This window comes from Macrotis lagotis, chromosome 1, assembly GCF_037893015.1.
Source record: "Macrotis lagotis isolate mMagLag1 chromosome 1, bilby.v1.9.chrom.fasta, whole genome shotgun sequence".
In the NCBI taxonomy this organism is placed as follows: Eukaryota; Metazoa; Chordata; class Mammalia; order Peramelemorphia; family Peramelidae; genus Macrotis; species Macrotis lagotis.
In genome coordinates this window covers 893,541,096-893,554,159 of record NC_133658.1, presented here as the reverse complement: position 1 = coordinate 893,554,159, position 13,064 = coordinate 893,541,096, and the positions used below count along the sequence as shown (strand labels likewise).

The following is a 13,064-nucleotide window of genomic DNA, read 5'->3' as shown; positions in this document are numbered from 1 at the left end:
ACCGTCTCAGTCACTTTCTCACTCTCCCAGTTTTGTGCCATCTACAAATTTGATAAGTATTCGACCTATAGCTTTACCTAAATCATTAATAATGATAGTGTTAATACTAATAAAGATGATAGCTGTTATTTATATAGGGCTAAAAGGTTTGCAAAGAGCTTTAGGTAATATTTAGCATAAAATGACGAACTTAAAAAAAAACTCCTTTGTGCCTCAACAACCCTCTTGGGCTGATCAGTCATCAATAGGAGGAGGTCCTATTGGCATTATGATAATTATTACTTCACTCCCACTTTACAGATTAGGAGGTTGAAGCACAGAGGTACACTGATTTTCCAAAGCTTTGGGAAGGATAGGTTGGAGGCAAGATTTGAAGCTAATTTTGACTCCAGTCTAGCATCCTATCTAGTAAAATGTGTATGTTGGAATCAGTAAAAATCCAGTAGGGCTTTGAAGCCAGTCTATCACCAGACTCCAGGTTCAATCTGTAATGGGAGTTATGGATCAGTCTCAGGTCAAGGTTAGAGTTTCATCTGGGACTACTGCAGTCAGAAGTCAGTCTGGGTCAAGGTCAATAGGGAGTCTCTGGCAGAAGCTAGAGATCAATGTGGAGCCAGAGTTCAATTCTAGACTGTAGGCAGTCCTGGGGTCTGGGGACAATAAATGGCTAGAATGAGGGGTCAATCTGAGACCAGAGTCAGAGGTCAATCTGGCGCTCACTTAGACTACAATCCAAGCATGAACACAGACTAGAGCATTTTTAGCCAGTCCAGATAAGACACCAACCTAAGACCCTGGTCTTATTAAAGCTGTGCTTTATCCCATTGAATTCCCTGGCAGATGGCCAGCAAAGGCTCTGGTCCTTGGCTCAAGCCAGTCTCACAGCCGCCCTCTTTCCATCAGTCATCTTGGCCCTTTCCAAGCTTAGCGTATCTGCCGTGACCGGAGCACTTTCTAAGAGAGCCCTTGGGGCAGATATAACCCTGGCCTTTCCTCTGCTTTGAGCATGTTGCCAAGCCTGAACTGCAGAGCCACAGGAAAGTGAAGGAAATATTAAGCGAGTTATGAGTGAGCAGAAGGCCAGTAAGAGTTCCAGAGTCTGGAGCCCACATCCAAAGGGCCATTAGTCCCCACCAATCTATGGGGGATCATTCATGTGAATCCAAGACAATCCCCTGAAAGATATTAATTTATAACTAAGTCTGATTTAAGACTCTGGAGAATCATCTCCCCTTCTCCTCATCCCTGCCTGAAGGAGAAAGGGATGCTGAAGAAATTGTCTCTCTTCAGAGGCATCTACAAAGATTTTCTTCACTGTCCCATGATAACTTTTATCCTCCTACCCCAACCCCACCTAGGGGTTACTGAATTTCACTAGATCGGGGACCATCGTTGTCACTCCCAAGAACAGCTACATTTTAAAGGAGAAATATAGTGAAATCTAGAGAAATGAAATCTCACACATAGTGGTATGGGGTGGATGTTTTGAGGCAAAGACCTTTCAGGCAACCCTGGAATTTTTCCATCCAGTGTGGAAGGTTGGCCCTGAGGTAGGGGAGGGAGTAAGAGGGGAAAGATATCAAAGATGTCAAACAGCAAAGACTACACCCTCCTTCCTCTCCCAAGCAGGCACCAACATACTTCTTCTCCTCTTCCTGCCCTGAAGGCAAAGAGAATCAGGAAGGCAAGAATGCACATCTGGTTCTCTAAGAGGGAGAGAGGTAAGCCAGCTGGGCTTTTCTTTCCCTCATCTCCCATTATCTTCTCTCCCTTTTATATTTGTGTGTGTCTTTTCTCCCTCCTTTTTCTTCCCACCTAGCCTCCCCTTCTGATTGTATATGTGTGTGCATCTATTTCTCTCCTCTTCTTCCTCCTCTCTCTTCCTATCTATCTCTATCTCTCTCTTTTCCCTCTTCTCTCTTGTCTCATTTTTCTCCTTTTCTCCTTCTCCTTCTCCTTCTTCTTCTTCTTCTTCTTCTTCTTCTTCTTCTTCTTCTTCTTCTTTCTCCTCCTCCTCTCATCCCTTTCTCTCATCTTTGACCCTCCTCCTCCTGTCTTCTCTCCCTCTGTATTTGTCTCCTCTCTCTCTTCACTTTCTTCTCTCTTTGTTCTCATTCCTCCTCTCTCCTCTCTAACTCCTTGCCCCTCTTCCTGATCCTTTGCCCTCCTTTCTCTATTCTCATTTCTCAAGGGATGTATCTACACAAAAATGTGCATATAAATATTGTATATAAAATCTCACCCACTCCAGAAATTACTCATACCCTCTTTCTAATTGCCTCCTTAATAGCTAGCCACTGACCCTTAGGGTCACTCTTAGCAATTCACCTCCATCCTGAATCACAGCAGAGACCCACCCAGGGTTAATCCCCAGCTTGAAGACCAGAGCTGGGCCAAGCCCCTATACCCTTCCTCTCCTCCATCTTCTCCTTGGCCCACTGCTATCTTTTCATTTCCAACTCTCCTCTGACTTGTCCAAAAACATCCTATTAATCCCTGGCTGAGAAGGTACCCTTGAACAGGGAGTAGCAAAAACACCAAGCTTTTCAACACATTCTAATTGGGTAAGATTAGGAAGAAAAATGAAGATGATCCAGGAGGTAGAGGGTTGGATCCAAGTACAAGACATCAATTACATAGTATTGGCTAAGAAGTAGGCAGTTGGGAGCCACTGAGGCACATACTTTGAGAACTGTGAGCTCCCAGATAATGGGAACCATTTTAATCATCTCTGCATCCCTGGAGTCCTAGCCACAAGGCCTTGCACACGATCAGTGAACAACAAATATGTGTTGAATAAATGAATGAATGAATTCTAACCACAGCCATCCTATTACATCCTGGATTCACCACGATGTAGACATCCCCAAATCTCAGAGCTGGAAGGGACTTCAGAGGACCATTTTCCCAACCCAGACCTCAAGAAGAATGCATTCTAATTGAATCCAATCCAATCTCATGCACAATTATTAAGCAAAGTACCTATCGTGAGTGCGGCACTGTGCTAAAAGCTGGGGATACAACTAATACAAAATATGGCCTATTTCATTCTACTTAGAAAGTGTTCATCTTGCCTGAGCTATGAGGCACTTCTCCAGCCTTATTTTGTGCAAAAAAGGGAAGCCACTCCTTCTCCCAAGGCAGCCAAGGCCACCTTGGGGTAATGCTGATTGTCAGGAAGCTTTCCCCCACCCATCCACCCAAGTCAAATCAAAATTGGTCTTTCTGCAACTTTCCTTCCTCCCTCTTGATTCTTGCCTGCAGGGTTCAAACAGAAGGAGGGTAATCCCTCTTCTGACTGTAATCCATCTTCCACATGGGCACCTTTCAAATTCTTGAAGACAGCTCTCATGTTCTCACTATGTCTTCTTGTCTCCAGGCTAAACAACTTCTATTCCTTCTACTAATGGCTGTTGTATGGCATGAACTCAACTGAGACACACTAGAATTACCCTTCTCTGAACACTGCCCAGATTATCAAAGTTGTACTTAAAATAGGGTATCAAAAAATGAATACTCTTAATCTGGTCTGAGCAGGGCAGAGCACAGAGGGAACATTACCTCCTTAGTCCTGGAAGCTTTGCCTCTCTTCATGAAACTCAAAGTCACACTATTACACTAATGACCCATAATGAACTTTTTTGGTCTACTAAAATGCTTGATCTTTTTCAGAGGAGTTGATTTTCAGCCAGGCCTTTCCTTCCCCACTTCAACCCACCCATCATCTTGTACTTGGCACGCTGATTTTTTTGAATCTATAATTTACTTTTATTCTCGATGACTTCATCTTTTGGGGGTCAGCCCAATACTATGGCCCATCGAAGATCCTTGTGGATCCTGACTCTGTCATCTAGTGTCTTAGTTTCTCTCTCAGTTCTGTGTCATCGGCATATTGGATGAGACTGCCATCAATATCTTTATCCAGGAATCTCACTCTGTCCATCCATCGACTTCTCAGACTGAAAGCCCCTTCCATCTATGTGATCTCTTTCTCTGATTCATTGATTCTTTCCATTTTAAGAATGACATCTGAGCTAGATAAGCCTTTATTCCTCTTGAACTTTCTTTACCATGCCCCTGCCCACCCACCCCCTCTTCTCCTTTCAGTTTCCTTTTATAGAGTATCTTCAATCATTTGAAGATAAACTCTTTGAGGGCAGGCATGGTTTTTCTTTTTTGAATTGTGTTTGGATTTGTGACCCATAAGTGCTTAGGACATGTTTCTTGAAAGTCTCACTTTTTCCAAGTTATTGACTAACAGGACTCAGCAAAGATTCCTAGAAACCATGGGAGATCTGCCACCCTGACCCAACATTACCAAGACTATTTCTGTCCTCAAGGGTTGCTGTAAGATTTAAATCAGTCAATGGATATGGTGTTTTGAAAGCACTACTGCTACTTTCATTAGCATGTGTCGAAAGGCTGGGTGCTTGTGCTACTCCCTGTTAGGGTACCTTCTCAGCCAGGGGTTAATGGGATGTTTCTGGACCAGCCAGAGGAGAATTGGAAATGAAAAGCCAGCAATGGGCCAAGGAGAAGATGGAGGAGAGGAAGGGTATAGAGGCTTGAAATACAGTCAACAAAAGTCAGCAGGACATAAATCTTGAGTCACTCAGTCTCTTGGTCTGAGAGCTTGTTTCAGGTGCTGTGGAGGAAAACAAGAAGACAGTAACATCTTTGCCCTCAGGATTACCCCAAACTTCTAAGTAGAAATCACTGAAACAATCCAAACAAGGACAAGATGAGAAGCCAAGTGTCCCAGGAAGCTTGAAGTTGTGCTGGGTGGGGTAAAGACCTGCTGAAGGATTGTCTTGTGCCTCATTGCTCATTCCTTTAGAAGCTTGGGCTTTGCCAACTTTCCTTGTAGCCTTGTCTCTCCACCCTACCCCGCCCAAGTCAGACCTACCATTAATTCTTCACAGATCTGTAGAGAAAAGAGGGGCTGCCAAGCCCCTCTATTATCTTCCACTCCTAGCACCTCGGGTAAAAGCAAAATCAAAAACAAATTTGAGCTGCTTGAAGAAAGGGCTAGCATCCAAAAAGAAGACAGTCTTGCTCACCTGCCTTTGTCTTGGTCAGCCTTCATTAGGAGTATCCTTTGCTCAGTTCTAGGTACCACCATTTAGGAAGGTTATTAACAAGGTGGGGAGGGTCTAGAGGAGGGCAACAAGGTGGTGAAAGGTCCTGGGGTCTTGTCAAACAATGATCCATTAAAGGAACTGGAGATGATTAGTCTGGGGAAGGGGAAGACTGGGGGGGGTGTTGGACTGGTGGAGAGACTTGATGGATATATTTGAGTAATTGAAGGGTGATCATATGTCAGAGGAAGCTAGTACTAGCAGCAAGTGAAGGCAGCTAGAAAGAGGCAGCAGTGGACTTGGTATAAAGAATACGAAGCTAGTACTAGCAGCAAGTGAAGGCAGCTAGAAAGAGGCAGCAGTGGACTTGGTATAAAGAATACCTTCCTAATCCTTAGAATTTTCCAAAAAGGGAATGAATGTAGGTGGGCTTTCCTCCAATGAAGGTGAAAAAACTGGATGGGTGATAATTTGGAATGGAGAGTATAGAGGACCTGGACTCAAAAAGATCTGGACTTGACTCTTTCCTCTGATCCTGAATGGGTAACCTTGAACAAGTCACTTTTTGACTTCAGTTTTCTCATCCATAAAATGGAGTTGGAGTCAATGGTCTCTCAAGTTCCCATGACTGAATGTTATACAGAGGAGTCCTTATCAGTTATAGATCAGATGAGATGTCAACTGAGATCCCTCCCAATTCTCAAGTCCTGCTATACTCTGATATGTCATTCACCTCATACAGATAGCATCTCACGCCTCTCAGTGGTGATCTTCAAGCAAGGCGGGGATGATTACTTCCCTAGGATATTTCTGAGGTTCAAAGGCTTATAAATTTTCAGTTGGAAAGGACCTCAGAGCCTTCCAACCTTCCAGTACAATCTTCACTTTTTAGAGATAAAGGAAACTGAGGCCTCAAGAGATTATATTTATTGGAAGCTCCCTGAGGGCAAGGTCTATATTTTGCCTCTTTCTGTAACCCCCAACTCTTAGCTGGGCCCATAACAGATGCTTCATAAAAATTAAATGACTTTTAAAAATGACATAAAAATTAAATGATAAAGCCATACAGGTATAAAGTTCTCTCAATAAAGTTTATTCTTTGACATGGAATATTCAGGCTCAGTTGAGTTGACTGAGCCACAAATGCAATGGATTATCTTTAAGATCCAAAGAATCAAAGGAACCTCGGGGTCTGAAGGCAGAAGTATGGTTGTTGACCTTTCCTTGAGTAGTAGAGTCGAGTTCCAGATTTCTGAAGATTCTAGATTTCTAACCTGTACTTGTATTCTCTATATTTAGAATATGTTTCTGGTAGAGGAAAGCATCCCTAACTCACTTAGATAAAGGGCTATCCAAAGCAATCTCCAATCCCTTTTTCTTGGATCCATAGAACATGAGGGCCAAGATCATTCTCTTCCCACAGTGTGTCAGGGGACAGTGATGGAAATAAGGCCCAAAAGTCCCTCCAGTCTCATTGTGTCCACAGAAAGCCCATTACCCACAACAGCCATCTCCATATACCTCCACAGGAGAAGGGCTTTGGCTCAGGACTTGGGAAGGAAAACTGCTTTGGGATTCAAGCCCAGCTCCCTGATGTTTGGAGACCAGTTCAGCCAAAAGTGTGGGGGGGGGGGCAGAGACGAGGGCGAGGAGGTACCCTCTGCTTACCGATACAGGTCCTGCCATCGGTATGGAGCCTAAAGCCAGTCTGGCACTCACAATAGTAAGATCCTGCAGTATTCACACATCTGTGCTGGCAACCTCCATTGTGAGCCTGGCACTCATCGACATCTGAGGAAAAAAATGAGAGAAGAATGGAGAAGGCTGTCTTAAAGGAACTTAATTCCCCCCATCCCCCAATACCCACCCATTCCCTAGCACCACTCTCAATGCCTACTGCCAAACAGATCCAGAGCACCCAAGTCAATGCCCCAGGATGGCAATCTCCCACATTTTGCTGCCCCTACCCCCCTCTCCACCATGCCCGATCCTGCCTTTTATGTTACATTCCCCACCCAAATCTTACTCATCCTTTAATATTCATAATAACTGACATTTTTATAGTCCTTTAAAGCTGGCCAAGCTCTTTGCATCCATTACCTTGTCTAAGCCTCATGACAAGCCTGTGAGGCAGGTAATTCAGATATTGTTTCCTCCAATTCACAGATGAGTAAAGGTGGAAAGCTACAGTGAGGGATCTGGAGCCCAAAGATCTGGATTTGAATTTTATCTCTACCACTTAGAGCCTGTGACTTTAGACTTGAAGTCTGTTTCCTCTTCCTCTTCTGTATAATTATATTAGGGCTTAGTCTAAACAGTACCTGTAGCCCCTTCCCACTTTAATTCTATAGTCCTGATATCTATAACACAATATTAACAGACATATACACATATATATATATATATATATGTATATATACTGGCAGATGCAAAACCAAGTTCATCATGTTCTGGGAATAGAAAGAAAAAGAAAACCACCATCCCTGCCATCAAAGAGCTTCCATTCTAGTGGGGATGTCAACATGGAAAAAGGAACAAATTAGATATAGTGGGTAGCTGGGTGCCAGTATAATAAGATGGCACAGTGGAGAGAGTGGAAGACCTGGAATCAGTAGTGATTTGCCATTTTCTTCTCCAACTCATTTTATAAATGAGGTAATTGAGGTAAACAGGGTGAAGTGACTTTCCCAGGATCATACCTCTAGGAAGCATCTGAGACCAGATTTGAACTCAGTCTTCCTGATTCTAGGTCCAGAACTCTATCTGCTATGCCACCTAGTTGCTCAAGTTAAAAATACAAGTTACAAAAAAGGATAAAACAGAGTGGAAATGTAAAGAGCACTAATTCTGGAATTAGAGATCTTGGACTCAAGTCTTGACTCTGTTTCTGAAAATTGGCAGTCTTTTAACTGATAGGCTTCTATTTCCTGGTTTATGGAATGGGAAGGGGTATCCATGATCCTATGCTCATTAGATCATAAATAAATATATTAAAATAAAATAAATTTGTATTGAAATGAATATAAATATATTACTAAAATAAAATGATTGGTTATAAGGTTGACAGGTGATGAAACTCCCCCTAGCAATGCCAGTGGTCAACAGCTAGATAACTTGTAGTCATAGACCAGCGGGCAGAAGACCAAGTTGTCAAGCAACTTTCCCAAGGTCACATAGCACTGAGATTCAACCCCAAGTCCTGTCACTCCAAATCCAGTCCATGACGACTCCCAATATAAAAAGGATAAACCAAACCTCACAGGGCAAAGTCACACTGATTCTAGAAATAATAAGGAAGCTTTCAGAGAATCCTACTAGGGACCAGGGGAGATAGAGTGTAGATAAAGGAGCTGTTTAAACACACACAGACACACACGTGCGCGCGCACACACACACGCACACGTAGTATAAGAGGAAGAAAGAAGAAGAAAAAGCAAAAGCATGTTGTGGTGTTGGCAGGTAACTGTAATCTCACTTAGAACAGCTGCTTGTTGGATCCAAGATTAGGAAACGTTCCCACTAGAAACTCGAGAAATATTAACTGTCATAGATCAAGGGATACTAGACGATGATTCTGTTAATAGAGACTCACAATGGGACCACACATGGAAAGGGAAGATTATGAAGCACTGATGCTTGAATTCTGATTCTAATATTTGTTCACTACGTGTCAGTCGATAAATATTTATAAAGCACCTACTACGTGCAAGGACTTTATTAAAATATAGGTTAAAATATAAAGACAAAAGACAGATCCTGCCCTCAAGAAGCTCACAGTCTAATGGAAAAGACAATACACACTAAATTATGTCTATACAGGACGCATGCTGATTAAGTGGAAGAGAACCAAAAGAGGGGAAGGCCGGCAAATGATTAATATGGCGGTAGTATTAAGGGGATTGGGAAAAGCTTCTTGTTGAAGGTGGAATTTTAGCTGGGGCTTGAAGGAAGCCTGGAAAGTCCATAGAAGGAGGTGAGGAGGGTGAGTTTTCTGCCTTTGTTGTTATTCATCCTTTGTTTTCAAAGAGAACCAATGGCATCACAGGATAATGGTTTGATGTGCTCATGAATTGGATTGAGGTGAGACAGAGCTGTACAAAGTCATCAGCCTCACTCTTACAGAGTCATTGAAGTCCAGTGGAAAGACAAACATCAGGAGGGGTAATAGTCCAGGATATAGGTGTTTAGCATCTTTGATATCTGACCAAGCTCTAAGGGCTCCACAGTACCTGATTAAGCCACTTTATGGCCATTGGGACAAATTGTTCTCATCTGCCCTTTTCTGGAGTGGGGGGGGAAGTTTCCACAAGCTTTGAGGGCAGAGGGAGAAGAGAGAAAGAGGCGAGGGGAGGAGAAGAGAGGAGAGGAGACTCTTAAGAAGAAGGAAATAGGGACCTCTGGGAGAAAAATCAGTCTAATCTCCTTATCAAAGAGTGGAGCCAAGGCATCTAACCCAATTGATTGGGTTTGAAATGCCTGGTATTACCTGCTCCTTCCATGTAAAACCTATCACTGACTTTTCCAGAGGATGAATTCCCCTGTGCCTCCTCTCCCAAGCAAAGCAAACTTCAAAATAAGCACAGAAGGAAAGGAAAAGAGGTAAAAGGAGAAAACTAAGAACACTTGAGACCATGGCCAGAATAGCTTCTGAAGGAATGATGAATTTCTCAGACAGAGAGGAGTCAAGGTGTGGTGCTAGAGACCCCTCAAAATCACCAAACCTGCAAAAGAATGGATTTTATAGAAGTAGTAATGGTCATGGTTTCCTCTTCACATCCCCAATTCAGCCCAGATCATGTTCTTACAAGATTTTGTTAGAGTAAGGGTGGGACAAGGGAGAGAACATAGATTTAGAGTAGAGGACCTTGGTTCAAATCTCTATTCTGATATTTTAATACTTGTGTGACCTTGGGCAAAATCTCTTCTCATCTTTGAGACTTATCTCATCATCAAGACTTTCTTGATTATAAAATGAAGGTATTGGATGAGATGGCCTTTAAGGTTCCTCCTAGCAGGGCAACCTAGTGACACAATGGCTAGAGCACCAGCCCTAGAATCAGGAGGACCTGAGTTCAAATTCATTCTCAGTCATTTCATACTTAACTAGCTGTGTGACCTTGGCCAAACCACTTAACCCCAATTGTTCCCCCCAAAAAAGATTATGGCTAGAGAATGAGGAAGTTGAATCTCAAAGTAATCTTGGAGACAATTTAATTCAACCCCATTCTTGAATAAAGGAAGAAGTTGAGGCCCAGAGAGGTCAAGTTATAGTCTGATGAGGTTCATGTATCAACCTCTAGAGACAGTATAATAGAAATTAAATTGCTGAATATTTTTTCTCAAATTGTTCTGCTAATGCTGCTGTGATTCTCTTGTGCCCATTAACATTTATGTGGAGGTAATAAATGCACCCAGACATGACTCAAGAACTACAATGAGCATCTTTTTTTACTCCTTCTTTTGGGGAAATCATAAGCTAGGGCCTAAACATAAGGAATAACTAAATCATTTCTGAGAATCAGGGCTGGGTATGAGTAACCTACACCCATCTCCATTATAGAAGTTCCTCCAGGACTGAATCCAATTTAGTTTGGGTTCATTGGCTTAGAACTGAGAAGAGGCCCAGAAGTGGAGAAGGTAGCTGATGAATTGTCCCATTCCTCTGAGCCCAAGAGATGTTCCTCAATGTGAGATGGGGAGGGGTGGGGAAGCTTCATCAAACCTTTGAAGGGCTGACCTCAAAGTGCTAATTCTTTGAGAGAACCCTACATGAATCTGGAGTTCAACTGACTTTGATTTCTTTAGGAATTGAGTTTCCTTGATCTGTAGTCAGATGAGATGGGAATTCTGTTTGGATTGTCCTATGTGCTGACAGGAAGCTATTGGGGAAATTGTGGACGCCCTACATGGGACAAGACCCAGAGGATTTTTTCCATCTGGATCTTCAATAAGATTACCCCATGTATACAATCATGCATGGAGAAATGTTGTTGTTCAGACTTTCAGTCAAATCACTCTAAGTTTTAAATAGAATTATGGAAGAATTCTGACCCAAGAATGTGGTTTTTCACCAGGAGGTAAAGTGGTGACATCTATTGATTCCACAGACCCAAATTATTGTGGGGAGAACCCCACATGTTCTGGGAACTACTTAGAACTTGCATTTTTCTCTCTTTAAGGAAAAGTGTGGACTTATTTTCAATTTCTTTTCTTTTTTCCCCATTTTTTTTCTTTTTTTTCCCTTTCATTGTTTTATTCTAATTGTCCATTTTTTCTTTATTTTCTTGGATTTTGAGAGGTCTTTTTAAATACTAAGCAAGCAGTGGCTTCTGATAAGATTTATAAAAATGTCTGTTAAATCTGAAGAACTTTGCTATTGAAGGTGATCGATGTTATTCATCCTTCCTTCTTAAAGAGGACCAAAGACATCAGGAGGGTGACATCTTGACTTGCAAGTGAAGTGGATTTAGGTGAGGTGAGCTGTGCACAGTCACCTGTCTCACTCTGCTCCAGAGTCACCAGAGTCATCAGAGTCCAGTGGCAAGATATAAGTCAGAACAACTGGCAAAGGTCCAGAATGTAATGGGAAGCCTTGGCCTTTTTAAGCTAAGGTCTTTCCCAAGTTTCAATGTGTCTAAGGCAGCACTCATTCAGTAATTAAAGATTAGGTAAGACTTGAGGCCAACTATGGTCTAGTTTCATAAATGAATTAATAGGGAGAAGAGCCTCAGAGTTTCTGGCTGGAACAGAAACAATTGCTATTTTCACTCACTCTAAGACCTGAAGGTAATTATGAGCACTAAAACTCCTGTATAGATTTAGTTTCTCCCTAATTAATTTAGGGGCAGTTAGGTGGTACAGAGGATAGAGCACCAGCCCTTCAAATCCAGCCTCAGACACTTGATACTTACTGGCAGTGAGGTCTTGGACAAGTCATGTAAACCCAGTGACTCAACCCCCTCTTTAAAAAAAAGACTCAATTTGGTGAAAGAGGGTAGCAGTTTAAGAACTGTGCCATGTGGATTGTATAAAACTCATTAGTGTAAGACATTGGCACTCAAAAGCAAATGCTTAAGTCTCCCCAGGACCCTGGAATTGGGGATATCCAACCCTCTAAACTTCTATTAAGCACCTACTATTTTCCAGGCACTACTGTGCTAAGCAGTGAGAATAAAACTGACAAAAAGAAAAACAGTTTCTACCTCAAGGAGCTTACAATCTAATGAACAAATAAGCCAAATGTACCCTTGCTAATTTATTGAGGACAGCAAACATTTTACCAGGGGAAGAAGGTAATGAGGGTCATCTTATGGGATATATTCTGAGCTTTCCTTCCTGCTTCTGGCTGACCAGGTGCTGGGTAAGCACTTGGGGGAATCATATAAAATGGCAACTGGTCAAGTGGTGACTCAGATCTCAAGACCAGATGCTTTTAAAGGAGGACACCGTCTGACAGTAGTTCAATTAGATAAGGTGGAGTTTTAGCAGCTCTTTCAAAAAGAGGAATAGCTTTTGGCTCAGGCTTTTTCTTTGACATAGGGCAGATGTTTTAATATGACTCTTCATAGCCCGTGAAGGGGGTGGTTGGATGGTGCATTCTCCTACCCAGGCACCAATTTCACATGGAGCATGGACTAAATTAGCTGAGCTATTTCACAGACTCCCTATTATCTTTTTTGCTTTGTGATTCCCTTGCTAAGTAGGTGACTCAGTGTCATTCTTGAATGGACAAGTCTGAGCTTGGAGGAGACCTTATGAATAAAGGCAGGATGTCTGAGGGTCCTTCTATGAAGCTGACTCCCAGCAAGGGGAGGAGTCCCCATCAACTCTCCAACCCTCATGGAAAGATGATTGCCAAAAAGAGGATTAGCCCAAGCCTGGACTATTTTAACAGAAGAGTTGAAACAGGAGTTGTTTGGACAGTTCAGAAATGAAATGAAATGTAAAATGCTTAATCAGCAGGTCTGGAAATGGCTTTATGTTCTG

The 13,064-nt window shown here is 42.4% G+C and overlaps 1 protein-coding gene across 1 annotated transcript in view; it reads right to left on the bottom strand.

Annotated features, from left to right (window-relative positions):
• Positions 1–13,064, bottom strand: part of MEGF6 (multiple EGF like domains 6) — a 370,333-nt gene that overhangs the window by 94,720 nt on the left and 262,549 nt on the right. The window contains exon 6 of the mRNA XM_074218662.1: positions 6,747–6,869. Coding sequence (XP_074074763.1) covers positions 6,747–6,869 — 123 coding nt within the window. The remainder of the gene's footprint in view (positions 1–6,746; positions 6,870–13,064) is intronic.